Source organism: Accipiter gentilis, chromosome 2 (assembly GCF_929443795.1).
Source record: "Accipiter gentilis chromosome 2, bAccGen1.1, whole genome shotgun sequence".
Classification (NCBI taxonomy): domain Eukaryota; kingdom Metazoa; phylum Chordata; class Aves; order Accipitriformes; family Accipitridae; genus Astur; species Astur gentilis.
The window spans coordinates 17,572,186-17,600,065 of NC_064881.1; the positions used below are offsets into that span (position 1 = coordinate 17,572,186).

Below are 27,880 nucleotides of genomic sequence, written 5' to 3' on the forward strand. Positions count from 1 at the left end.
TGCAGTTCAAATGACAAGCTTTAATGTATTACCAAGTACCATTAGAAGATGAGGTAATCTTTTATCACCTTTTCTTGGGAAGTCGGAGGCTTAATGATTTGTTAAACATGCTTGTTCAGAATTCGCATGGAGCAACTTGAAGTCTCATGCTCCTTTCTGTAACCATCATGTCAGGTTTGCAAATCATTTATTTAGCCTGACTGGCAGCTGTGATTGCCTTCGTGTGAAGAGTGTGTATATATCCTGTGCAGCTAGCCAGTCAGAACGTGCATAACTCGTGGCTAGCCAGCTGGCATGTCTACAGCTTTTGATCAGATTTTGTCCAATAGCTAGTCTGAAAAAGGTACGGGTTTAAATAGGATGATAGAGTAATGCAGAAATGCTTTTCGGGAGACTATGGGCATGAGTGTATTGGGGAGAAGAAATTGCTGATGGGAGCCTTGGACGATTGTAGTCATGAGGAACACAGAGAGCCAAAGAGAAAGCAGGGGTGTTGCTGTTAAAGGCAGAGGTTGGTCAAGCTGGGCATCGCAGGAGTGGGTTACTATTGCAAAATTGGGCTATAGCTACCCATTTTCCTCCACCTGACCTCATTGCCACCTGTATACATTAGGCAGTCTTAGTACCTAGCTAGGTGATTGGGCTTTTCACAGAATTCAGTTTGTAGTGGCATGAGATAAATGTGGTCAAACTGCCAGCCCTCTTGGCCCTGCAGTTACAGACCTTCAGATGCCAAGGATGCTGTATGTTTAAAATGTCCTTTCTACACGGAGATATTCAAGTGGCTGGATGAGCAATTTTTTCTGAATTAAACTACTAAGTTTACATCAAATTTCTGTCCGGAGTGAAATGAGAGGATCTAAATCCACTTGTGAGTCTGAGCCATCATTTTTTAATTTTTTGGCCACAATTTTAACTGCTAGGGTTCACTGCATTAGAGATCATAATATTTGCCTACATAACATGGGTGTTGTGATGATAGATATATGGTAACAAAGACCACAGGAAAAATATCACCCTGTAGTTTTATATGTATTAACACTAACTTAATAAATAAACAAAAAGGTGCAGCTAGTGCCATATTGCAACGTTTATAAGTATATGCTTAAATAGTACAAAGGCACCTTAACCTTCCTTCCTCCAGTAGTGCTCCTGCCTCTTACCTCCTAAGGGCTACAGTCTGTCAGCTGAGAGCTTGTTTGAGGCTTCTTTCTTTTCCCTGACTTTTGACTCCGATTTTCTGACAGTGCATGAATGATACGATGGCTGGTTTTCAAGAAACAGTGCTTTTAAAGGGACAAAGGATATTACACATAGGTTATGTGAATAAATATATGATAAATAAGTGGTATAAATGTGATGTTGCAAAAATAACTTACTTCATTTTTTTCCCCGTCATAGACTTGCTTGCACTTTCTTATACACTTTCAGTACTAGAAAGTTTTGTTGGTTTAGAAATTAGCCATCAGTCTCATGATTTTCTAGTAGTTCCTGACATTTCCCAGCCCAGTATACAAAGCTTGGCTGCTTTCCATCTAATTAAAATGCAGAGTTATTGAAAGGATACTAGCATGTCTGCTGAGATTTATGATAAATCTTAGCAAGCATTTCAGCAAGTGTTTCAGTTTTGGAAAATCCCATCGCATTATACAAAACAGGGCTGAATTATGAAAAAGTATTTGTAAAGTAGAAAGCCCTGTAGTTATTGTAGTAGTTCAGGGCTGGCCCTAGGACTTTCTTTCCTCTTAATGAAAGTTTGTGGTGAGAAAATGTTGACCTTTGATTTTCTTAATATTTTGTACAGTAGTTGCTAGTTCTAGTTTTAATCTGTATTTTATGCAAAAAAATATATTTGTTATCATGAGGAATTTATGCCTCACAGATTTTCCCCCAGGAAAGGCATGTAATCCTAGTGAAGGATATTCAAGGGTGTTAGTTTTGGAGAGGAAGTTTGTTTAGCTAATTTCTGAATAAGATTTATGGACTAGCATGTTAAAATCAAATGTTATAGAATTAAAGAAAGATTAATCAGTAGTAAATTGTCTGGTTTTTATAGCATAGTGATTTACATGTTAAGAGTCAGAAGTTCAAGATATCTAAGAACATCAGCAATTATTACCTCTGTCCTATAATGTGCAACATAGAGTTGTTAGGAACATATTTCAAAAATTATCCATTTGGTTAATGCATTTTTTTTCAAATCAGAGTAAATCTTGTATTATATTTCAGTTTGTTTAAACAAGTAAGTATAGATATTCCTTTATTCAGGTAACCAGTAAAGATACATCAAATATATGTGATTTACTTACTTGTCAAATGGAAATTGTGTTTTTCCGATTGTGTGTTTAGTCCTTTTTTAAATTTAATAGTAAATCATTCAATCAGCACAGCAGCTCTGAGTAATTTAAAGGGCAAAACCACAATGCTACTTTTTTAAGGAATTATTTATTACAGTTTAACATGAACAAAAGTACTCCAAGTACTGTGATCTGTTCTTTTAATAGGACTCTGGCTGTTTTAGTGTCGAGTTTATACCTTCTTCCATATGCTAGGCAACTTGCTGTTACATTTTAAAAAGGACATTATTTACTAAAAGTTAAAAGTACAGCTTATTAAGTTACAATATGGTTCACAAGCAGCACAGATAACTTTAAATTCATTTTTAGTCTTCTGTATTTCCTAAGTTTTATGTGTAATGATAAGAGTTCTTAATAATTTTAAACAACTATTGCTTTTTTAAGAATTGGTGCCCTTAAAGCCGTTTTATCTATTCCCAGCTGACTATCACAGCAGCGGCCACACTGTTATTAATGGCTGGAAGATCCACAACACAGCAAAGAACAAATGGTTTGTATGCATGGCGAAAACCCCTGAAGAGAAGCAAGAATGGCTGGAGGCTATTTTGAAGGAGCGAGAGAGAAGAAAAGGTAGGTTAATAAACTTCCTTGTGTTGCTTTGCCAGAAAGCCATAGTGTATTTTTATGTTGAGATATAAAGCAAAACCAGCTGCTAGGCAAACTTGTGGTGTCAGGTTCAGCTGAAGGTTTATGAATACCAGCTTGGAAAAAATAAATCAAACTTCTACTGGGAAGGCCATAATGGTTTGAATCATGTATGCTGCTAGTGAATGCTGTTTTGGAAACGGGGAGATGATTTAATGTATGATTTTACAGTTTATTCTCAACCAGTATAAATTCCAGTCATGATTTCATTGAGGCCTGTGTACTGTTACGGTTTGTGGTATACGAGGGTCTATACTAAATGGCTTGTGGGATTTGTATGCATTGATTCCCTTTTATGACTGGCCTTTTGAGTCACTGAAATGAGCAGGTTTTCTGTGTTGGATCTTCATGCGGATGATGCAACATGGAATGGTACAGAATAGACCCGCAACCCCATCTTTGATGTATTCTCCCCTACCCAAGAAAGTAAGGAATTGCCATTGGCAAACCACTATCTTTTTGAATAACTGAATTAAGGTGGAAGGATACTGGGACGAAATATAATCTTGATCTCAAATGTGACCACAAATAACCTCATGTATTCAAGGTGAACCCAGCACAAAGTAGAACCAGGGAAAGATGACGCATCATCATCTTCTGGAGCTAATTTCTTTCGCAAGCTAAAATATCCTAATCAGTAATGATGTTTGGAGCCTTGGTATTGAAAGAAAATATGACCTTGTAGTCAGATCTGGGATTCTTTTCCGGGTCTGCACAGATTTTCTGTCACCTGTTGCAGTAGCTGTTGTTTTGTGCCTGCGTTGTAAATGGAGACTAACAATACTTTCTTTGGTCTTTTAAAGTTGAATACTGGATGTTTGCAGATCATCTGCTGTCAGACCAGAGTTTCAACTTAGGGTGTTTGAGCACTGGCTAATTAATAGTGCCATCAGGAATAAATAGTAGAAAAGCTAAAAAGATGCCTTAGAAGTCTAAAAACTCAACATTTTAAAAATAACAAATGAAAAAGCGATGTGGTAGAGATGGCATCAAATACAACAAAACCCAGGTTTGTCTGCTTCTGTATAGGGCCTTGTCTGGAACTGGCTACGAAGGTTTTCAACAAATCCCACTTCACTGTTAAGTTTCTTGGCTCTCTTAGACTCTTGGTACCTTTAGGTAAGAAATAGAAAGAGTAGGAATATTTTGTGTAGATGTATTTTTATTATTTCACACTATACTATTGAGCAGCTGGTAGTAGAAGTGAGTTTGAGCTAAACCTTGCCAAATGTGAGGTCTGAGGTAGCCATCCCAACTTCAAGCCGTGTCTTGGTATTTTAGCATCCTATGATTTGGTGAAATTTTCAGCTCCTGGTGTTCTCAGTGGGTTTGCCACCAAGGAGACAACCATGAAAGAAAGAGGAGAGGATTTGGTACATGCTTAGACTCAGTTTGCAACACAGAATCTTCAAAAGTGTTTCTTGAATATCTCTGTTACTCTTCAACTTATAAATTTATCCACCTCCTCCAGCACAGTGATCAACTTAATTGCAATCAAGTTGCCAAATGACTTGGGAACCAAACAGCTATCTTTTTAGGATTCAGATACTGTATCTAAATGTAGCTATAACACTTTACCATTCACCATGAACATAAAGATGCTTTAGTTGTATGTTTACTTAATATGACATGGAGCCTGTTCATGTGTGTGTGTATATATATATAGGCAATTTCACTGAAGTGACTGCACATGCGAGAACAGTGTTCTATCTCCTTTGTAAGTCTGAGATGAACCAAATCAAATGAACACACTTCCTACATCTCTTGGGCTAGTAGCAACGCTCATGTGAGTGGCTCCCTCCTGGTTGTACTGTGTGTGCACCACTTCCTAGCAGTGCTGTAGATCCCACATCTCACACAGAATGGCAGAATGCAGTGATCTCTAGACTACGTAAATAAAGCATGTGGAGCAGGGGTGAGGCACGGAAATACAGCTTGAGTGTGCCATGTAGCTGGGATTTGCTGGGCTGTTTGTGTTAGGAGACTCAGAGATTCAGTGTACTTAGAGAAACTCAACCTATACTTTTATTTGGAATCCATATAGCAGAAGCTGAGCAAAAGGGAGAGAATGCCCTGAGTACTTCAGCAGAGATTTCGGTGGTTGTAATTGGATTATCAACTAGGGCCACTTTATAGATTGTATTTTCTTGCTAGGAGAAATCAGGCTGAATTGGAAGCTTTTTACTAGGAAGTCTTTCTGTCCATTTTTGGGCTATCCTGTAACCACCCGAGGCACTCAGCAAGTTAGAAATTTACATAAAAGGTGATTATCTTTAAGGCTGATGATGCTGTGATGACCTAATTCAAACAGTCAATACAAATAAAAGCATCAACATCCTATAAGCTCCAAAAGTAGTATATTGGTTAAGTTTTCTTTTCCTGGGTATGCATCGGGTTTTATCTGTTTGTGTGGCATCACCACTATCCGGTTCATGGATAATGAGAGACAGTCCTCTTATCTGTGTCCAGTACCATTGCATCGCAGTTTAAGCCCACCCGGTAACAAAGCACCACCCAGCCGCTCGCTCACTCCCCCCGCCCTGGCATCCCGGCAGGATGAAGAGAAAATATGAAGGCAGGCTCGTGGGTCGAGATAAGGGCAGGGAGGGATCACTCACCACTTACGGTCATGGGCAAAAGACAGGCTCAACTTGGGGAAGAAACAAAATCAGTAAATTTACTACAAATCAAAATAAAACAAGGATCTTGGGAAGTAAACCCAAACCTTAGAACACTTTGCCCCCCACCCCTCCCTCCTTCCTGGGTCAGCTCCACTCCCGGTTCTCTCTCCCTCTTCCCCCCGGCGGCGCAGGGGGACGGGGAATGGGGGTTGGGGTCAGCTCCCCACACCTTGTCTCTGCTGCTCCTTCCTCCTCAGGGAGAGGAGGACTCCTCACTTGTCCCCTTCTCTGCAGTGGGGTCCCTCCCACAGGAGACAGTTCTCCATGAACTTCTCCAATGTGGGTCCTTTCTGCAGGCTGCAGTTTCTTACAAACTTTCCTGGCATGAGTCCTTCTGCGCGCTTCAGTTCTTCCCAAACTTCCATGGCGTGGGTCCTTTCTGCGGGCCGATCTTTAAGCACAGGCTGCTCCAGCGTGGGCTTTCCCATGGAGTCCCGGCCATCTTCGGGGGCCTCTGCTCCCCCGCTCCCCTCCGTGGGCTAGGGGGGGACAGCCTGCCATCTCACCACAGGCTGCGGGGGCATCCCCTCCTGCGGCGCACCTCCTCCCCTCCTTCCTCACTGACCTCGGTATCTGCAGAGGGTTTCCTCTCACTTTCCAATCCCCCTGCTCGCTGCAGGTTCCCCTTCTTAAATCTGTTATCACAGAGGCTGATTGTCACTGATGGGCTCGGCCTGGGCCAGAGGCGGGTCCGTCTTGGAGCCGGGGGAGCTTCTAGCAGCTTCTCACAGGAGCTGCCCTTGCAGCCACTTCCCTGCTACCAAAAAAACCTGTGCCACGCAAACCATAACACAGTGTTAGCTTTTTCTCATGACAGGTACATTTTTTCTGGCGATATTTTCAGAATTAAAGAAGTGGCATGCTGTTACTCAGATTGTATATGTACAGTTAGAGTTTTAAAAATGTAAAAATCTGAACAGAAACTGAGAACATGTATACAAGACATTCCAGAAATGTGTGGTTTTGTCCAGAATTAATAATTGTTTATTGAGAAAGTACATGGGATATTAAGCTCTGTGGTATTCATTGGAAGCACAAGCTTCTGTACATGGCCGGTAGGATGCATAAATCAACAAAAACTGGTTTTGATCATCTGTTACTCAGAAAACATAATGATTTTCTCAAGAAGAGAAAGAGGAAAAAATAAACCAGTAAGAAATACTGAAATAAAACCCTTGATAGCTTTCTGCTGTTGTAAAAATTCTGAAGCAAATAAAAATCAAGTTGTGTATATGCTTTTGTGGAAAAGGGGTGAATTAATCTTATGTGAAATCAACAAATGCATAACAGATAACTAGTTACTATTAACTGGAAATTTGTAAAAGTTTCCTTTAAGTGAAAACGTTTTTATTATCACATGGTAAGAGCAAAACCAAGGTCCTTTTTCTTTTAAAGTTGTGAAGACATGATTACTCCCTTGCAAATGTTCATATACGGAAGTCTGAAAATCACAGCATTAGTATTTATTACTACAATATCAATGGTGATGTCGATATAGTAACAGTTTAACTTCACTGTGAGGAACTCAAAGATATCGTTTGATTATGCTTTGTGGAGATCAGATGTTCATGGTTTAACTTTATTGTGAGGAAAAAAAAGGAAAACAGTTCCTTTACATTTTTTTTGTATGTAAAATATTGGTATTGCTTCTCCATTTTTGGGAGGATACTGAAATATAATGGCAATATCACTTCATAAAATTTTAATGCATTTTTGGCAGGTTTAAAATTGGGCATGGAACAGGACACTTGGGTGATGATCTCTGAGCAAGGAGAAAGACTGTACAAAATGATGTGCAAACAAGGGAATCTCATCAAAGACAGGAAGAGGAAATTAACCACTTTCCCCAAATGCTTTCTTGGAAGGTATTATATGCATTTTATAGCATGAATTTTAACGAACTAAACCCACATTTTAAATTTTCTTTGGGATTCTGCAGAAACCATGCTTTATTTGTAATGTCTGTGAGGCCTATTTGCCTCCTAGAATTTAGCCAAAATGTAAATTAGGTCTGCCTGAAATTTATGCATGTGTACTTGTATTCCAAAGTAGCTTTATTAAAGGGACAAGGCTGCAAAGGCATGTTGAAAATATGAAAATGCACCAAATAAAATAGTTTATTTAAAGAAATAATTCCCAACTTGTTTGATGCATTTTGTCTCTGAAATGCCTTGTTTAAGGTATCAAATTTGCTTTGTTACTTAAAAAAATCTCTGTCTCTAAAACTGCTTCTGTCTTCCTCTTGCCTGAATGTCAGGGACAGAGTTATTAAATAAAGTTTACATGTTTAAATATTTACCCCTATTATGAGGAGGATCTTTATAATGCCATATTATACCTATGGCTTAAGAAGATGGAATGCAAGAGGAAGTGAAAGCAGTAGGTACCCTAAAAATGTGTATATGACAAAAGAATTATTTTGAGAGGCAGAGGGATGATCACTTATTTCATTTGACTGTAAGACAGTTAGGTATGGGAAGTATTTTTATAAAGTACAGTGACTGTTTTACACAAACACGTTGTAGTGAAGATAACCACTGGGTCCAAAAGTGGAAGTGAAACTTGGGAGATTTTCATGTGCTGTCAGAAATCACATAGCTGATGAGAATTGAAACCAGGAATAAGATTATAGATTGAGTCGTGGTTGAATCATGTTTCCTCAGTGAAGTTGTTGGAAGCAGGTGAAGAATCCACTCATGGTGAGCAGCCATGTGTGAAACATTTAAACCTGTCATCAAATGGCTGCTTTTCTATGCTATTTTTGAAGTGGGCCCTTTTGAAGTATGGTTTTGCTGGTCCCTAGGTCACCAGTTAAAATCTGTGAATGTGGATGTTGTGCTACCTCACTACACTGTTCTTCTGATTTGTAACACACATGCAGATATCTTGTGTGACACAAATTCAGTGTCTCAACTATGTCAGGTTTATTGTTATACAAGCCAGGCATTTCCTGCACATGCAGTATATACTTTGTGTATATGCTCAGGATGTCAATGTGCCTGACACACCTTGGAAGTAACAGGCCTACTGTTCTATCATACTGCGATTATGTTTTGCCTTCATGGCATATCTGCCCTGGGCAGGTACAGTAGGTATGCCTGGTATTGCCTTTATATTTGACCATCTGGTCAAATGTGGCTATGCTAGTTTAGGAAATCCCAGAAAACATGGAAAGTCTTCACCATGTGCAAGGTAAACTTCGTGCAGGTAAAACTTCTGAGCAGAAAAGACATCTCAAGGGACACCATATGTATTTATGTTGAAATAATAAAAAAGTTTAAATGAGTGGGCCTTTTAAGGGTGGTATTGACATTCTGAAGATCATTAGGCTTAAGAATTACTTACTACATTAGTAAGAAACACTAGTAACTAAGAGGCAAATGTAGTAGGACTGGTGGTATGATGTTTAAAGTTTGTTTTTTGTATCTGTTTTTATTTCAGTGAATTTGTGTCCTGGTTGTTGGAAATTGGAGAGATACACAAATCTGAAGAAGGTGTTCATCTTGGCCAAGCTTTATTAGAGAATGGCATTATCCATCATGGTAAATATAATTAGTTTTAACTTACTTTTTTCAAGGTAATTGTTGTAATTAGACTGGACTTAATTTTGTTTGACAAAAAGATGGTCTTGTTAATGCGAGACAGCTTGTTGAATCTGCATTATATCCTTGCAGGGACCTCATGGGGCCATTGTCCATGCCTAGCAGATTTAGTGGGAGAGGCTCCATTGATTTAATCAGACTACACCTATGCTGTTGGGATCACAACATTGCAAACAGGGACCTAGAGAAACATTCCTGTTCTCTTGTTAGAAAAAATAAATTCTGGGGGAAGAGAGAATGGTAGACTGCTTTTAAGGATTTAAGCCTTTTATTAAGGCCAGGCTTTTTAGGGATACATGTTCATCTAAGAATTGTAGAAGAGGGTGTCACAGCTGGCTCTTCATAAGTGTGTCTGCTCATCTGTTAGGTATTGCAAGTGGAGCTGGTGGAATGCAACCTAGAACCCAACAGCTGAATCTTTTGAATTTTAAGGCCTTATTTTCACTACATTGTATAGTTACTAAAATGGGTATTTTTATGCTGAAACTTTCAGTCAGATATCTGTGTGTAGCTCATTCTGGAGAGAAGTATCACTGAAATGGTTCAGTTTTGAGCCAATAAGAAGGTTTGATTTCTGGTGGTAATTTGCATTGGCAACATTTTTCTCTTACCAGAGCAGGTCCTCATTTCTTTCTCTTTTACAAGGAATAATCCAACAGGACCTTGTAAGCAAACTGGAGAAACTTCTGTTTTTGAAGGCATGTTTGGCTTACAATAGGTACAGTCACTTAAAAAAAAACAAATAGTGAAACAGTTGTGAAGTTAGCTACTGTTCCAGCATGGATCCAGGGTGGAAATTTAGATGGAATCATTGATAATATACATTTTAATGCTTTTATACTACAGCCAGCTTTTTAAGTTCGTTGCCACAATGTTTTCAGTGTCCTTGACGGGAAAGAAAGCAGAGTAACAGAGTGCCACTTAGCTGTGTGCATTTTAAACATACGTGGAGTAGGAGGAAAAACATTACAGTTACTCATCAGTAGTCATGTAGTCTTTAATTCTTTAATATCAGTCTACATGATTTTCCTCCACCATCATTCAAATGTCAGATGCTATTATGTTTACTACACACACAGAATTGTTTCAATGGAATGATTCTATTGCCAAAGATTCTTCTCCTGATCTTGTAATTTATATCCCAAATACACTCATAGACTTTCTCAATACAGAGTTAAATGAATACTGTGTAATTTCATGAGATAAAAGGGTAATTATATTAGAGCATAGAAATGTGAGCCAGACATGCTTCTTTGAATAGTGGATCCAGCTGTGGTTCAGTGAAAATAGAATTCTTAAAATAAAGTTGAATGAACCATCTGTTTTCACAGAGGGAGCAAGGGAGAAGGAAATTTTGGCTGTTATTCACATTGAAAATGTTATAGAGGGCTTTGTTAGACTTTGCATATTCACTATGCTGGTCATTATTTTCACTGTGCTGGGCTTCATTCTAGCAATGCCAGACCCATGTTGTGATGGGCATTGTTATACTTCCTGATGTGTGAACTCTTGCAAGTAGAAAAGTTATGGGTTTTCCTTGTGGTTTTTTTTTTTTCCTTCCTTCCTCCAGTTTTGCAAAAGGGAAAAATCTGTTTGTATGTTGCTATTTTAAATCCACCTGGTGGCATTCTGTAATACCTGAAATGACTTATGTAAGCCAATGGGCTGAGATGCTTTGTCCAGTCACTTGCTGTTGCTGATTAGAGATGGAAGCTTCCTCTCAAGGCAGCAAGGAGCTTTGTAGTTACAAAATTAATCTGACTATCATATAGTTTTAAAATGAGTAAGTATTTACATTGCGGTGCAGTTTCTTGGACTGGTGCACTGATCTGAGTCAAAATTGGCAAAAATTTTGGCAAAAAAAGTAAAAGAAAAGACCAGTTTAAATCTTCATCAGTTCCCTTTTCTTAGTGTGTGCCATATAAATCTATTCCAACACAAAATACAGGTACATTGTTCGGAGTGACATGCAAAACAACTTGGGATTCCTTATTTTAGTGGGAATGCAGTGTTTTGTCAGCTTTAAGTGTTTGAAACTCAGGATATGCCAGCTCTGTGGACCTGTTCTGTTAGTTTCTGGTGCACTGAGTGTGAGTGGGGGCTGCAAAGACAGAGCAGTGCTTGTGTTCCTTGAAGAGCATAGCCTGCTCTGTTCACCATGGGCATGCAAGAAAGGAAAGGTGCTTATAGGCCTGGTTCCCCTCCCAGTGCATCTGTGTAACAGTGAGGAACAATTTGGCCTTAGGCAATGCTGTCCTGGTGGTGGTTTTTCTATTTGCTGTAGTTGCTGGTTTTGGAAACTCTTAATGTATGTTAATGGAGTGGAATATATTTTTTCTTCAACAGTAGGAAATTTTTTTTAATTACAGAACTAGAAGATAGCTTTTTTTTCCCCTGAGTTAAGCCATCACAATCCATTAGCATTCATTTAGATACTTATGCTAGGCATTAAATATGAAAATTTTGTAGTCTGTATCTGATGTATTGAAAAGCAATGATACGTAAAAGAGCTTAGGGGTTATTCTGGATAATCACCTTCGCATGAGCCATCAGTTCAAGGCAATTGGAATAATGTCCTGGGCTTTACTATTAGTAGATATATCAAATACAGGTAGAGAAGTTATTTTGCTCTTGCACATGACACTGGTGAAACCACTTAATATATGAAGTCCAGTTTTTATGTCCATGTATCAGATGATGTGTGGAGATACTGAAGAGCTTGAAGGGTCATGAGAAACGATGCAGACAGAAGGCACCTTACTATGCAAAGTTTATGATGCCTTACTAAATTTTTTGAAGAGAATAATGTATGGTGGTCTAATCACTTGGTATAGGAAGGCATGCACAGAAGAATTACCTAACACTGTCAGGCCTGTTACTCTGATTAATGAGGACATTACAGTACCCTCCTTTATCAGTTGATGACATGCAAATTTAGTTTAAAAATTGAAGCTTACATCTGCAAGCAAAACAGTAATTAATACAAGACAGTTATCCTAGGATGGTGCTAGTGCCTAGTGCTGTCCTCAGCCATCAAATAAATTAGCTGTTTTTCAGAAAGACTTGCTGTAGTACTGTTTCCAGAAGTTTTGTATCATACAATATGACTGTTTTGACAAAACACTTGAAGTTGTGAGGTTTGTTGCTGGAATCTTGTGAAACTCTGGAAATCCACCAGTTAAGATCCTTTTTCATGGCTCTTTGGGGAAGTGGATTATCAACACCTTCATAGTGATTGCCAGTCTCTTGCACTTAAGACTTTCAGCTGGCTATGTATAGAGGAAGATGTTCCCTCACTCCTTCCTCCCCAGTGCAAGACTGGTCAGATGTGTTGTGGAGGGTTTGTATCTTTACTGTCTCATCTGAGACGGACCTCAGCAAGAATTAGAAAAGAGAATAATGTGGAACGATAATATGAATAGTTGCAAAAGAAGCTTTATTTGGCTATTTGGTTGATAAGCTTTGCAAAAGTTCTGAAGACTAGAAAGATTGGAATGCCTAATTTTTCAGGCTGTTTCCTGCCTGTTTGTCTTTCTTATGCTTTGTCCCATGACTTGAAATTGTTTGGTTTCTTCTGGACTGCTTAGACGTTGTGAAAAATATTGTCACCAGTGACATAAAGGAACTTAGGGCAGATGATCTCATTGGACTTCCTGCCCTCCCTGTCTGAAATCTACCTATTGCTGTGTAATGGGCTGTCATTAGAAGAAATTATGCTGGCCCTCTTCTCTCTTGTTGATTTCTTCAGAAAGTCACCTAACAATACATGATTTTTTATTTTTTATTTTTAATGTAGTTACAGATAAGCACCAATTCAAACCTGAACACATGCTGTACAGATTCCGATACGATGATGGAACTTACTACCCCAGAAATGAGATGCAGGATGTGATCTCTAAGGTACAGAATAGAGTAGTTGCTATTACTAGGAAGGACGCACAGGAAATGGAGTTTCTGCTTGAAAACTAATGTAAAATATTATGCTAGGGTAAACAACATCCCCTCACACTTGCCTGTCTATATCTATGTGAATCAAATTCAGTTTTCTGTTTGTAAGGGAAGATTTTGGCTTGTTGTTACACGTTTTAATACAAAATTAGTTATTTTTTACTTTTTTTTGTTATTTCATGGTGTCATATGCCGGATGCATTGCCTGTGTTTCTGAGTGATTCTAAAGCTGGCGTTGCAGTCTGTTGTATTTTTCAGTCCATTTTAATAGATGCGAAGCTATATGTAGAAAAATGGTTTTAATTTTCTCTTAAATCTGAGTGTCTTTTATTAGTGCCTTAACAAGGCAGTAAATCTGCAGTCATGTAGATGTTTAAACACAGATAAGTAGTGCTATCCATCTATGCTACTGAGCATAACAAAATGATTGAACAAAGTTGCCTTTGAACTCATTAATATTGAAACTTTTCATGATTTTGAGGCGATAGAAAACATCAGCATTTGGGCATTACATTACTGTTGTCATTCGCTTTTCTGCTGGCATTTGTTAATGTAAGGTATATCTAGAAGAACCTTCAATACTGAACTACCAGGCACATCAAGGTAGGATGGAATCTGATTTGACACAACTTTTAATTGTTATACATGGTTGTTCTTACATGTTATAAACATAATTGGTTTTTGATAGTCTGCTGAGTAATACTAATGTGATTTCTTTTTTTACATAAAATTTTCTGATGGTAATTTCTTAAACTCCTCCAAATGTTTTATTTTTTGTTTTTACTTGAAAATTTTCCCAATCTTTGAATCTTTTTGCATTTTTTTTAAGTTTATTGGTTAGTTATAATCTCAATTTGTAAGTAAAGTATTGATGCGTATAATCAAATGCAGTGTTTTTTCCTTTAATTACTCACTTTGTGTGTAGAATAGCAACCAGTGATTGGGAAAACCTTGTGGAAACATTGCTTTATCTTTCAGGTTTTGTGTACTTTTCTTTAAAAATACTATACCTTCAGAATTTTTAATGCTACCTTAAAACTAATCATTTTTGCATGTATCTCAGTGAAGCTGAGATTAGATTGGAAATGTTTTCTTTCTCATAATTTATTAATCCATATTGTTATCTGGAAATACTAAGTTTTGGCATACGAAAATATACAGAAATTTGAACATACTTTTTTTACTGTCTAAATGAAGTGCATTTAGAACATATAGGCTTCCTCACTGCATCCGTTCCTCTTATGTTCTCTCTGGTGTGAACATGTGGTTAACTAACCTCCTCGTTCTCTTTAACAGGGTGTACGACTGTACTGTCGTCTTCACAGTCTGTTTACCCCAGTAATTAGGTGAGTCCAATTGGGAACTCCTTAGAGAGTCATTCAGAAGTTTATAATCTGAAGATAGTGTGTTTGAATGTAGGAACCTAACCCATCCTTTCAAGATAGGTCACTTTGGAGTAATCAAACAAGTTTGAAGGGCTATCAAGACAAAAAGCATAACTGAATCATTAAATGACTGCAAACTCTGTTCAATATGACCTTTTTTTAGAGACTTTTGTAGCATTCTAGGTCCTGATGGATAGGCTTATATGCATACTGTATATATTAATACACTCCTTTACTAACACTCCATTACCTCATTTGGAGAATCCCAGCTGTAACATAACAACTGCCTTTATGCTCCAGTGACATTATCACCCAAGTAAGATATGGTCAGCCTCCTCCTTTCTATCTGCATTGAAAGGTTTGACTTGCTTTCTTACTCCAGAGACAGCTTCTGAACCATGACAAAATGCTCAATTCATGCTTGCACTAAATTGATTATAAAATACAAGGGTTTTTTTCTGTTAGGCTCTTTTGAGTTTTTGTTTGATTTTCTTAAATTGTTTTGTTTTGAACAGGGATAAAGATTATCACTTGAGAACCTACAAATCTGTGGTCATGGCTAACAAACTCATAGACTGGTTGATTGCACAGGCAAGTATACACCTTTGGATTTATGTATGTTTTGCATTTCAATTCTAATTTGAAAGGTAGTGATGTATTAAGCAGAATAACTTTGTGTTAGGGTTATTAAATCAGTGCATGTAAGTGTAATCCTCTTAAACTAGTAAAGAAACAGAAATCAGCTGTCAGCAGCCATGCTGTTCATCCCTTTTGTGGTTATCTTCCCTATTTGCAATTGAACTTTAAATGTTTTAATGAGACTTAGCTTTGTGATTCAGCATGTAATATTGTTCATGGCTTAAAATGAAATGGATAGGCTCTGAAAAACTCTAAATTACTAACTAGATGGATAAAAGTCAGTACCAATTTGCTGTTATCAGTTCTATTTTATTTTAAGCAAACTAGGAACAAGAACGGGGTATCCTGTTCACTCAGTGAACATGCACCCATTTTATAAAATAAAAACTTTGACACTTTTAGATTCTATTATGTTCAATTTTTTATGGAGAATGTAGTGTTACTAAAATCCTTACATATTTATTTGTAACTATAAAGAGGTATACCATACAAGGGTCTCTTCCAACCCAAACTATTCTATGATTTTATGATAAACACGTGTATACTGTTTTGTATGTATGCTATAAATGTGCATATAAAGATGGCTGTGGTAAATGTAATCTACAACCATTGCCAGCCCTGTAAGGGTATGCCATTGTGCATAGTATCCATTTTGCTGCTATATTAAAATATATTTTTAAAAATACGCTATTGTTTAACAGGGGGATTGCCGGACAAGGGAGGAAGCTATGATATTCGGTGTAGCTCTTTGTGATAATGGGTTTATGCACCATGGTAAGTAAATACATTCTGTACAAGCTATGCTTACCTTCTTACTTTTTTGTTTAATGCTGTCCACATATTTGGAGGGAAATGCAGGGCCTGGTAAAGATTATAGAAGGGATAGGAAGTTCTTCTACTGTATCGCTGAAGTGACCTATGCTACAATCTGGAAGAAAAAAAATAGCTATTGTATACCCTGAAAGTTATTTTCAGTTAATTTTATAACATAAAATATAACATTTTATAACATATTGAGGAATTCATCCTCTAATGGATTTAGGGGGGGCAGTTTTATTAGCCACTTGGAAAGAAATTTCTTAAGCAGGTACTACGTGTTTGCACAGATGAGGCAATAAAAACTTAGGAAATATGTAGAAAAGAAGGGAGACATTTTTGGGGGAATGACTAAAGCATGGAGGAGCATTACTTTAGAAAAGCGAAGTGGTGACAATAGGAAAAAGTGGACTGTAGAAAAATGAGAAAATCATAAGGACAGCAGCAAACAACGAGGAAGGGAGAGGAGAGCAGATATCTGTGCAGTACCAAAAATGAGGTGAAAAAGGTCACACTTAATACCATCAGGGGGAGGATTTCAGGACTGAAGCAGTAGGTCATTTACTGAAATGAAAAAAAGGAAGAAATTATTTTCTCATCAGGTTGTTTAGAGAAGGAGGGAGAATTAACTTCCTCTCTGTCACTGTTCATTCTTTTTCCTTTGATTTTTAAATATACAAACTGCATCCGTCTGCTGTTCTAGTTGCCTTCCACATCCCCACCAAACCCATTTCTAATGCTGAACCTGGCATGCTTTACCACCTGGAGAGTGCCAGAACTTGGTGCTGAGCATCTCCAGCAGCTGTCCAGCAGAACTTTTCAAAATCATGTTTTTAAACCCTTTTTAGGAAAAAACCTTGTGCTTGCCATTTTCACTAAAACCATTTCAGGCTAATGCGTCTTCCTCAGCTTGGTGGAATCCAGATGTTGTAGTTGAAAATGAGCTTAGTGATACCCATCTGTGATGGATCTAAGTGAAAATTGTTGTTTATGTTAAAAATTAAGATTTCCCTAGATTCACACACAAAAATAGTTTGTTAGCATGTAATATGTGTATGCATGTTCAGCATTTTATGGTTCATGAAAGACATGATATTCAAAAGTTTAAGAGGAAAAAAAGGATTAATATGTGTGGGTTTGTATCATACAGTGTTAGAGAAAAGCGAATTTAAGGATGAACCACTGCTGTTCCGTTTTTATGCGGATGAAGAAATGGAAGGGTCAAATATGAAGCACAGGCTCATGAAACATGATCTGAAAGTAGTGGAAAATGTCATAGCCAAGTCATTACTGGTGAGTGAAACCCAATGATTGTATGCTTTGATGATTAAAAAAATTGCTGTAGCGACAATAAATTAGCAGCATGTATTGTTATTTAATGGGAATATACTTTAGCTCTTCTTAATGCCTTTCTGAACAATTTTATTTTTCAGATTAAATCTAATGAAGGCACTTATGGTTTTGGTTTAGAAGATAAAAATAAGGTTCCAATTATTAAAGTGGTGGAGAAAGGATCAAATGCTGAGGTATCAAGTATTATAAATTATTCTCCCTGTTTTATTCACTTCGTCACAGAGGTATATTTTCCACATCAGTTAGGAAAATCTGTAGTACTAGAAGGTGACAGTGACAACTTTCCAAGAAAGCTGTGGGTAGGAATCTTTTTTTTCCAATTTTTTCCCTTAATTTTGGTGGGGGTTTTTTTGTTGTTTTTTTTTTAAAAATATTGCTCTGACCATTATCAACATTCATTTGCTGCTCAGGTAAATTGTCATATTGAGTGGTGATATAAAAGTTATCATTTTATTTTTATATGTTTTATAATATTCCAGTGATGACATTAATCATGAATGGAATAAACATTTTTGGAGGAATATGAAATGAGTATAAAGCTAGTCTGTGAGTTGCACTTGATGTATTTCATAATAAAGGATGTATCAAGCTTTGGATAAAGTCTAGAATTTGAGAATCTGAGTGAATTACAGCCTTTCTGTTTGTTAGTATTGCTTTAGATTCTGTTTGGGTAAATTCATATTCTACTGAACTGAATGGGAATCTCTATACTTCTAAACATAAAGAATGAGTCTCTTCCATGAGAGAAAAAATCTGGACCTACATTTCAAGCCTTTCTAAATCTCGTGGTGGAATAGAAATTTAAGATAAAAATAGATACAGCAAATCAATAATATATAATACAGCCACAGAGCTATATTGAGGGTGATTTCTAGCAGTCAGGTTCTGCCATGATCTCAGATGGTGCTAAAGCTTAGCCTGTGCCCTGAGCCGTTCTGTGTACTCCCGTCATCCAACTGGTTATGGTTCCTTTCTTGTTAGACCAGAGTTTAAAAACTGTATGCAATTTGGCTTCCCATACCTTTGCCTCAAAGGCCAAAAAATGTTTAAGGATATTATTTTGGTTTGGAACTTCATAAATATTCACTTACGAAAATATTAATCAGGTCTTTCCTTATGAAAAGAAGCTTTAGTTCCTTTGGAGAATGATGGATTAGGTAATGTCATAAAAAAACCCCAAACCAAACTGGCTCTATAAAGCTGTTGTGTTAATTATTACAAATACTGACTGATATTGTAATACTGTCATAAAATCTTGATTAAGACTAGGTCTTGTATTTAGGTCTCTTCAGAGTGAGTGTTCACTGTACCCTTCATGTCAATTTAACCAGTTCAAGAAGTGTTTTGTGGTGTAGGTCTTTTGTGCATGGTATGTGAAGGAGGCATAAAGAATGTAAAAGAAATGTGCACGTCTTTATTCCTATTGGGGTTGCATGCCAGCAGAAGAAAACATAATATTAATGGTTATAAAAGGCAAACACATACACAACTTTTATTGTTTTCTAGATGGCAGGCTTGGAAGTTGGGAAGAAAATCTTTGCTATTAACGGTGACCTGGTTTTTCTGCGACCCTTCAGTGAAGTGGATTGCTTCCTGAAAGCATGTTTAAGCAGCAGAAAGCCCCTGCGGGTTCTTGTGAGCACTAAACCACGGGAGTAAGTTGTCATTCTTTTGGGGGGATTTTTACAAACTAGTGGAACTTCAGACAGCACTACTGTAAAGTTATTTTAAATGCTATATCTAACCTGACTTTGTGAAGTCAGGCAATTTGATCTACTTTGATTTTATTACATTTGTCAGTCAGCAAAAGCGAAACACAAGTACTTTAGATCATCAGCTCTGCCACTTTAAATGCATGCAGGAACCACAAGTCTAAATGAAGTTTCCTTGACATAAGGACAGTTTTGATCACTTATCTCTCATTGTATTTATTAAACAAGTTCCTCTGGCGATTAGTCACTGGTTTGACAGAAGTTGGACTCTAATGGGCCCCTTCAGCCTGTGCGCTGGCTGTGTAAACAACAAGAGCAAGTGAACAGTTCCCCATGGTTATGTACAGATGCATTTCTGTACGCAGTTTTGATCATTCCTACCCAAATGCAATTTTTGTTACATAAAAGAAATATAAAGTGAGGCCTAATGGCTGGGTTCAGTAAGTATGTAAATGAGCATAGGTCTATTAATAAAGTTAATGCAGTTGTTACTAGTTTATACATACCATAAAAAGAGGAGAGTAAGAAACAGTGGTCAGGAGTAATTTTGATCAAATTTTGCAGGCTAAGAAGGAATCATGCTCTGTTACCAGATAGCACCAGAGTGCCTTCAAAATCGCTCTGGTTCAGCGGTAGAATGGAGACGTATTTCTCCTGTTAAGAAGCAAAGGTGTCTTGAGAAATACAATGGCACCCAGAAAGAGGAAAAGAGCAAAGAAAGAAATATGGCATAAAGATGAGCATCTGGACTGATACTCCAAAAAAGCCCACAAACAAAAACAGCAACAAAAAAAAATCCCCCAAACCAGTGGATGATAGTGTTGTAGCAAGTGTAGAAGGCATATCTTGGCCTTTCTTTAATGTAGATACTGGTTTAATTTCTGACACAACTTGCCAGTGAAAATGTGGGTGAATTTCAAGGTTGACAGAGATGATCTAGTGAATGAGGAGTTCAGAGGAGCTGAAGAATTTGTTTTTCAGTGATGCTTGCTTTTTGTCAGGAGCTGCTGCTAGCACAACCGTGTTGGCAGAAGAGTCATTTCTCTCCTAAATTCTTAGCCTCAGATGCCAGTGATGGTCTTTCATAGCTTATTAGCATGTTCTAAAGCATTTTCAGAATGAAACCATATAGATTTTATCAACCTTAGTTAATATATAAGTATACTAAATGATGCTATACTTATGAAAGTATTTCAAATGAAACTGTATTCATCTCAAGAATATTCTAATATTTTTAAAAAATGTATAGTCTTCAGTGGGTTTTGGATCTCACCTCTGCTAATAATTGTCTCCAAATGTTAAACATTATGTATACCAGAAAAAAAATGAAAGTGCAAGAAATGATGCAATGGTATTATTCAAAACTACCTGTAAATCAAGTTTATTACAATCCAAATGTATTTTAAAATCACTTTTCAGCATCAATTTGAATTTGTCTGCTTTTGTACTGGCAAATGGAGCTTGGGGCAAAGATCCCTTAAATAATAACAGAGGTGGCTCTGGCAGTAAAGGCTGCAAAGTTAAATCAGCACACTGTTATGCATGACCTAACTAGCTCTGATAAGGGCTAATGCAGCTGTGTTGCTTTTTCTGGAACCTGAGCTGATATCATGTGAGTATGCTAGCTTACTTTGGGCAAGCTCAGGGCTTCATTTTGAGGAGTAGATGTGAATTTTGAGTCTAAGAACTGTGTGTTTGATGGTTATGTTTGTCAGTAGGTTTACTACTGTTGCATTTAGACCAAATGGTAGCATAGCATAATGTGCTTACAAGTTATATGAACAGTAGTAGGCGATTCTTGCTTTACAAAACTCAGTACTTTGCATAGCTTCTCAGAAAAACTGTGACAAAATGTTTTAAATAAAACTCACCAAGTAGATAGACATTTAGATGTTAACAAATTCTAATATGGATCTAGTCTGTGCATTCTTCTCCAGCCCATCTGACAAGGTCTCCCATGATCTGTGGTCCCCAGGCTCTGTCCTTTTGGCTGAGAGAGTGCCTGCCTTCCCAGGGCTTTCAGTGTTGCTGTGCTGGGGCAGCCTACCCAAATTGCAGTCCCTTTGGGAGGAATTTTAAAGCTGTGGTGATGCTTTGGTCATAGTTAGCATATTGAATTTCCCTGTGAAATAGTATTGCCTTCCTCTGATTGGTTTTGGCATCTCAGCTTGCTCTTATTTCTGATGTCAGAAGTGCAAAAGTATCTGGAATATGAATGGTGCTGAATCTGAAACCGTGAATTGAATGAAAGTGTGGAGTCTTACACCCTTGTAACCTACTTATTGCTGTCCACTTTTATCTTGAATAACAAAATGCTACCTTTAGCTACATTCATATTGGATCTTTGCTTGTATCAGGACAGTGAAGATTCCTGACTCTGCAGATGGACTTGGATTCCAAATCCGGGGTTTTGGCCCATCAGTTGTCCATGCTGTTGGGAGAGGTAAGCTATAAGAGCTGTCAACAGTAGTGATAAATATACATTTAATATCTAAATGGTGTGGCTGAGATAAATCAAAATTAGATTCAGTGATTCAGCTTAGATTTCCCCCTCTGAAGTAACAAACAATATTAAATAAAACCGTAAGATTATTTTGTGTTTTTACACTTTGTAAGCTTTGGATAGATTTTCTGGCTTTTTTTTGTGTGTGTGTGTGTGTATGTATTTATATGAATGTAGGAAAGTTAAGACTGTGCATTCTTTACAGACTAAGGAATAGCTGACGGATGCAAAATCACCTTCTTCAGTGAGTGGGTATTGGGAACCACTCAATTCCTGAACCTTAATTTGTTAGGTGGCTGTGTGGTTCTGTAATGTTCTGGAAACATATTACAGAAAATGCACTTTTCACAAATCTTTTCTAAGGTGCTAGTGACCTAGTCTGTCTCAGTAATTGCAGATGTTTCCTCTAAATACCGTTTTGTCCACTTTGTGATTGTCAAATACCTGCCATCCCTAACACTCAACTGGTGCACTGGCGATAAAAGAAGTTGAAGCACTCTTTGTTGCTGTCGTATGTTGTTAATGGTGGAGTCAACTAACACGTATATTCAGCTATTGTGGGGCAGTTGTGTCCTCCCCGCCCCCCCCCCCCCCCTTTGTAATTGAGGATTTTAAAGTGAACTGATCTGCAAAGCAGCCAGAATTGAACAGAGCTTGATGACTATTTTTCTAGGCTGTGGTGCCAGAAGTTAGATTTTCAAGAGAAAGTCTAAAAAACTACAGACTGTTGAGGTGATGTGATAATTATTTCTGCACCTGCATCTCAATTCAACTGTCTATCCTTATTCATTAAGCACATACTTTATTCCAGTTAGCCTCAACAGTATATAAGTGCTTGCTTGTGTGGCTTTCTAGACCTGAAAGATTTTAAGGATATGCTTAAATACTTTGCTGAATTGGGACCTTGGTTTTTTTGAAGAGAGAGATTTTTATAGGAGAGTGATTTAATAAGGCCTATTTAAATGTTTATTTTTAAATTCCCTTTTTTTTTTGGCGGGGTTGGGGGGATTGCAATCCCACTGGTAATAGTATCATTTCCAAAGACGTTCTTTGATATTAGATTTAAAATGCAGCTATCATCTAACTTGGTAGTACCTAAAATGAGGGAAATCCAGGTATATTCTTTAAGTTGTATCCTTGTCTAATATGCTTAGCTGACAGGTCATGACATAGCTCATAGTCAGCCCTGCAAATTCAGTCTAGCCTTTTCTTTCATAGCATCTAGCTTCTGCACCTCAGTCTTGCAGTCTCTAGGCAATAGATTTTGACTTCCCTGGCACCTTTGTGGCAGTATCAAGACAGACACAAGGAGACAAACTTTCAAGTAGCTGGAACTAAGGTCATACTCTGGCAGGCTGTCTTTCAGCAGTGGGCTTGAGTCACACTGAAAAGACCTGAAGACAGCTGCTATTTTTGTAGTACCTATTCAGTAGATAGAAGATTTTTCCCAAGGTGGTTATTGCATTGTGAAAATAAATCACCGAACCATATATTTTATATTGCTCAAAGAGAATGCTTTGTTTTGGTTTTTTCCCCCCAAAATAATTAAATTTGAGATATCCTACTTGATTATCTTTGGGTGTTTTGATTAAAGCTGTAAGGCACTCTGTTAAAACTGAGTTGGTAAAAAGATTAAAATAAGAAGATGATCCTTGGAAATGTATTTGGATTTGGATACTTAATGTTTAACAAGAAACTGTAGTATTCTCTGATACTTCTCTATGAATTGTCAGAAATCTTCTGTTTTGTATGTAAAATAGAGACACCTGAAGTAGTCAAGAAGCTCATAAGCTTGGGGCATAGAATGAAAATGTGGTCTAAGTTATAATTAGTGAGTTTCAAGCTAGAGCCTTTTTATCCTTTTAAAATCCTTTTCTTTAAGACAAACTTTCCACATTTTCATATTAGTAATCAACATTTGTTTTATAAAACAGCCTTTAGAAAATAGTCTGGTCTCTTTTTATGGAACCATCTGCTGGGGAACTCCATTTTCTTGGAGTCAGCTGACTGCAGAAGCACCCTGTGGTCAGGGGAAGTATATAAGAATTGGTGAGAGCATGTATGAATCAGTGAGAGCAGAGTCTGCATAAAATATGAGGCTTTTGGACTGTAAGCGTTAAAGGAGATGTTTGGGAAAAGCAGAGTCTGCATAAAATATGAGGCTTTTGGACTGTAAGCGTTAAAGGAGATGTTTGGGAAAAGAAGTCTGTTAACTATGTGGGGTTTTTTAATAGGAACAGTGGCAGCTGTGGCAGGTCTCCACCCTGGCCAATGCATAATCAAAGTGAATGGAATTAATGTCAGCAAAGAGACTCATGCAAGTGTTATTGCTCATGTCACGGCATGCAGGAAGTACAGACGGCCAATGCAGGTACGTCTCACTTGGTACCCTTGCAGATTTTCTTCTAAATTGTTTACGTGGTCAAAGTAAACAGCGTAATGTGTCTGTTGTGTTTGAGTGGGATGAGCGGAAAGGAGTGGTGAATAAAAGTGAAGGGATGCCAGCTGAATTATAAAAGTTGAAGATTGCTCAATATATTGCTGATGTTCAAGGTCTATTTAATTCCTGCATTGAAATAAATCTAAGTTTATCACTAATTTTATTTTTTGTATGGTATTTTTAAAGTATTATTTCAAGTGTGTCTGCAGTTCTATGCAGAAAGCATTACGAGCTGTATTCTCATCATGATGGACAGGGATTTACACAGCTCGCTGCCTGCTCAGCAACAGGAGAATGCAATGCAAAAAGCTGATCTTCTTCCAGAATTCTGTAACACTTCAGCACACAAAGAGCAGGGTGCACATATTCCATCTATAAAAGTCTCTGTGTTCCCATTGCATTCCAATCTTGGGACTAAACATACATTCAAGGACTCAAAATTTCCGTTTTTTAATATAAGCATGCAATTTTTGTTATCTTTTTCACGTTAGTTTAGAAAATCTCAGGCTTCCAAGACACAAATTTAAGAAAGAAAACCAAACCCAGCTGGATTCTATAATGTAATTTTTCCAAGTCCCTGCAAATTTTTCATAAACTGTGCACCAATATCATTAATTAACTTCGCAGACTCTTCCAGTGCATGTTAATTGAGAAAAATTCCAATTAAAATCAAGAGTGAAATCCTCCTCCCACATCTAATGCATAGATATGAGATAAGAATTGTAAGTAAGAGTTAGTTAGAACTGTGTCATGCAAATACAGTCTTTATGAAAACATTTGTCTGGATGTTTATGTGTAAACTCTAATACAGAATTGAAGCTGTTAAGTATCATATCAAGATCAGGCTCACCTATTCTTTCAAGGAACATGCGCTGTAGTAAAGAGAGGGTGCTTTGTGCACTAGTAGCAAAACTGGCTAGAATAAAAGATAAATTCTTTATAGTATGTGTGTTCTCTCTGTGTATAACTGTAGAGTTCCTAAAGAGATTAGTGACATCCAAAGAGGATTGATTAATGTTGGGTGGCATGAATGCCTTGACATGCAAAATTAATGTGGTTTTTTTTTAATCCAATTGTGTAATATGTTGGAGTACATAACTTTTTCTATACAGAGTATTTATTTTAATCTTAAAAAGTAGCTGATAATAATTCAGCAAATCACAAATAACTAAAATCCCCCAGAATGACAAGAAAAACTTCATTTAGAATGTAGTGCTATCAAATGCTATGGGAGAACTGTCTAGACTGAAGTAAATGGCAGTATTCCCACTGGTGTCAAGACAGCTAAAATTTAATTTCCTATTCAGAAATTTGGGGTTTTAATTATTTGGAAGATAACTATGGATTTCTCCTATTTTGTAAGTACAGTGTATTAGCCTATCATTTAATTAACATCAATATTGCAGTCTGTCCTGTGGTTGGCAATTGCATAATTGAAAGGGGATCTTTTTCTGTTTTCTGTATATTCCACTTCTCAGGGTGAGGAGTCTTCCTGCTTGCCTGGAGCATGAAGTTTCATTTCAGATTCTTGCAGTGTGAATAATTGTATAACTTCTGTTGGACAATGTTTATATTCTTTGTGTCTTGTCTGGATAAAGAAAATTGAAAGCAGATTTTACTTCTTGGAAGTAATACTAATCATGTGATACTAATCATGATGTGACAGATTTATGCTCAGTTTGTGCCTCTGTAATGCTTTTGGAGAACATTTCTCCAAATCCTATTGCATTATATCTTGTGTTAACTTTTGAAAGAGGGACTTCCAGTTTAAGTAGTTAGTCCTTCCATTAGGCCATATTAAGTTCAAATAATGAACGAACTCTTTGACATGATGTAAATCTATTAGAGATCGGCATGGCAGTCTTAATGATGTTAAGTAAACCTGTAAGACTCCATAAATAAGCAGCATGCTTTCAGGTGTACCTCCAAAGAAGTGTGGGTTTTGGAAGTGTTTCTGTTGATCAGCTTGTGCACAGGTGTCTTTAAACAATCAACAGAGAGCTCTGAAAGTTAAGCTTCCTTATTAAACTATTTGAGTACCATTGAGTGAAAAGTAAGGCATGGATGAATCTAGGAAACCTAGAGAGAAATAGAAATCATATGAAAATTTAGTTACCTATGATTAATGGGATAAAGATAGCAGCTGAATATTGTATGTTAGCAAAGCATAATCAGACGTACTTGGCATTTGGAGTGAAAATTGTAACATTCAGCTTAAGGTTTTGCTGCCCTTGCTTAACATTGAGTTCTTCCACAAACTTCTTTTTGAAGTCTATGAATTCAGATTAGTCAGAATTGTGTCATTTATTCTGCTGTAGCTGTTGGAGAGGGAATGATTAACTGACTGTCAAGCTTTTTTTGAAGTGTAACAGGAAGAGAAGAATAGTCTGGAGATGCCATACTTGATAGGCCTTTCCACAAGGATGTGATGGGCATGTGGCTGAGTAAGTGAGGGGAGAGAACAAGATGTAAGGCATATACATGGCTTCTTCATAGGTTGTATGACCAAGCTACCATTCCTGTGCTCACGTGTCACTCAGTTACATAAGATGACAGACTTTTGGGGCCTGTGATTCTGTCCTTTTTGGGGGTTTTGCTAATCTGCAGTTAAAATAAAGAACGTCTAGTAAAATAACTGTAGTAAAGACAAGTTTAAGTAATGAAGGCTGTAGTGTATATTCTTCTTGCCAGTGACACATGGGTGATAGATTAACTGGACGTACTATATCTTTGATTGGTATTCTATAATATTTGCCAGCAGATTTGTGGACACACAGCAGATTTAGCAAGGCAAAAATCCGTTCTCTATTTTTTCACTATTTCTTGTCTCAAATATTTTTCAATCTGCAATTTGATTTGAAATGTCTTAAATTATTTTTGGCAGAGACATGAAACTGATGGATGTCATGCTGTCACAGACTTCATACTGTCTCATGACAGTATACTCTGAAATAAAAAATAACTTGACAAAATGCTTCAGATTATTTTAGACAATCCCAAAATTTTCTGTAACTTTCAAAATATTATTTTTAATGTGGAGCTTAGAAGGCAGTAAAGCTGATAATAATCCGGGAGTTAAAGTAACTATTTCATGTTTGAAAGCAGTGAAATAAGTTGCTATCAATTCTACTTGCAAAGCTTGTCCTAGACGTCTTTTTGTTGTTGTTTTTTAGCAAGATTCTATACAGTGGGTTTATAACAGCATTGAAAGTGCACAGGAGGATCTTCAGAAAACAAACACCAAACCCTCTGGAGATGATGGAGGAGATGCCTTTGACTGCAAAGTGGAAGGTATGTGATACTTGTTTTGATTTTGTTGCTCAGAACATTGGTGTAGTAGCAAGGAAAATATAGGCAGTGGTTTTGTTTTCAGAGAGGAAATTACAAGCAGACTGTAAGATGCGTTTTACATAAGGATTTGCTTTTTTATGTATTCTAAACATGTAAATTTAACATGCTGTTCTCTGAAAATTATTGTATTTCCCATTTTGAGAAAAAGCTTCTGTGAACGTTTTAGGGAAAATCTGTTCAATTTTTATTCACAAGATACATAATCCTAGGAATTACCTGATTTATTTTCACCACTAGTAATCATTTAAGGCTAAATTAGATGTGTTAGTCATTACTGCATGAGAAATAACAAATAAGCTATCCTTTTAGATTATTTTCAGGCAATTAACATTTAGATAAAGCTGCATTCATATGCATCATGGTAATTAAAGAGACAGTTAACACATGAACTGTATTCATGTTCTCTGGGTAAATGCTGATATTGTGGTTTCATTTCTGGATGTTGACA

General features: G+C 37.1%; 1 protein-coding gene across 1 annotated transcript in view; it reads left to right on the plus strand.

Moving 5' to 3' along the window:
* PREX2 (phosphatidylinositol-3,4,5-trisphosphate dependent Rac exchange factor 2) overlaps positions 1 to 27,880 on the plus strand; it is a 187,157-nt gene that overhangs the window by 78,102 nt on the left and 81,175 nt on the right. Inside the window, exons 10-22 of the mRNA XM_049825355.1 lie at positions 2,778 to 2,927; positions 7,404 to 7,548; positions 9,125 to 9,225; positions 13,082 to 13,185; positions 14,530 to 14,579; positions 15,134 to 15,209; positions 15,959 to 16,031; positions 17,224 to 17,366; positions 17,507 to 17,599; positions 18,933 to 19,081; positions 21,496 to 21,581; positions 23,876 to 24,012; positions 27,255 to 27,372. Of these exons, the coding sequence (XP_049681312.1) occupies positions 2,778 to 2,927; positions 7,404 to 7,548; positions 9,125 to 9,225; positions 13,082 to 13,185; positions 14,530 to 14,579; positions 15,134 to 15,209; positions 15,959 to 16,031; positions 17,224 to 17,366; positions 17,507 to 17,599; positions 18,933 to 19,081; positions 21,496 to 21,581; positions 23,876 to 24,012; positions 27,255 to 27,372 (1,425 nt within the window). The remainder of the gene's footprint in view (positions 1 to 2,777; positions 2,928 to 7,403; positions 7,549 to 9,124; positions 9,226 to 13,081; positions 13,186 to 14,529; positions 14,580 to 15,133; positions 15,210 to 15,958; positions 16,032 to 17,223; positions 17,367 to 17,506; positions 17,600 to 18,932; positions 19,082 to 21,495; positions 21,582 to 23,875; positions 24,013 to 27,254; positions 27,373 to 27,880) is intronic.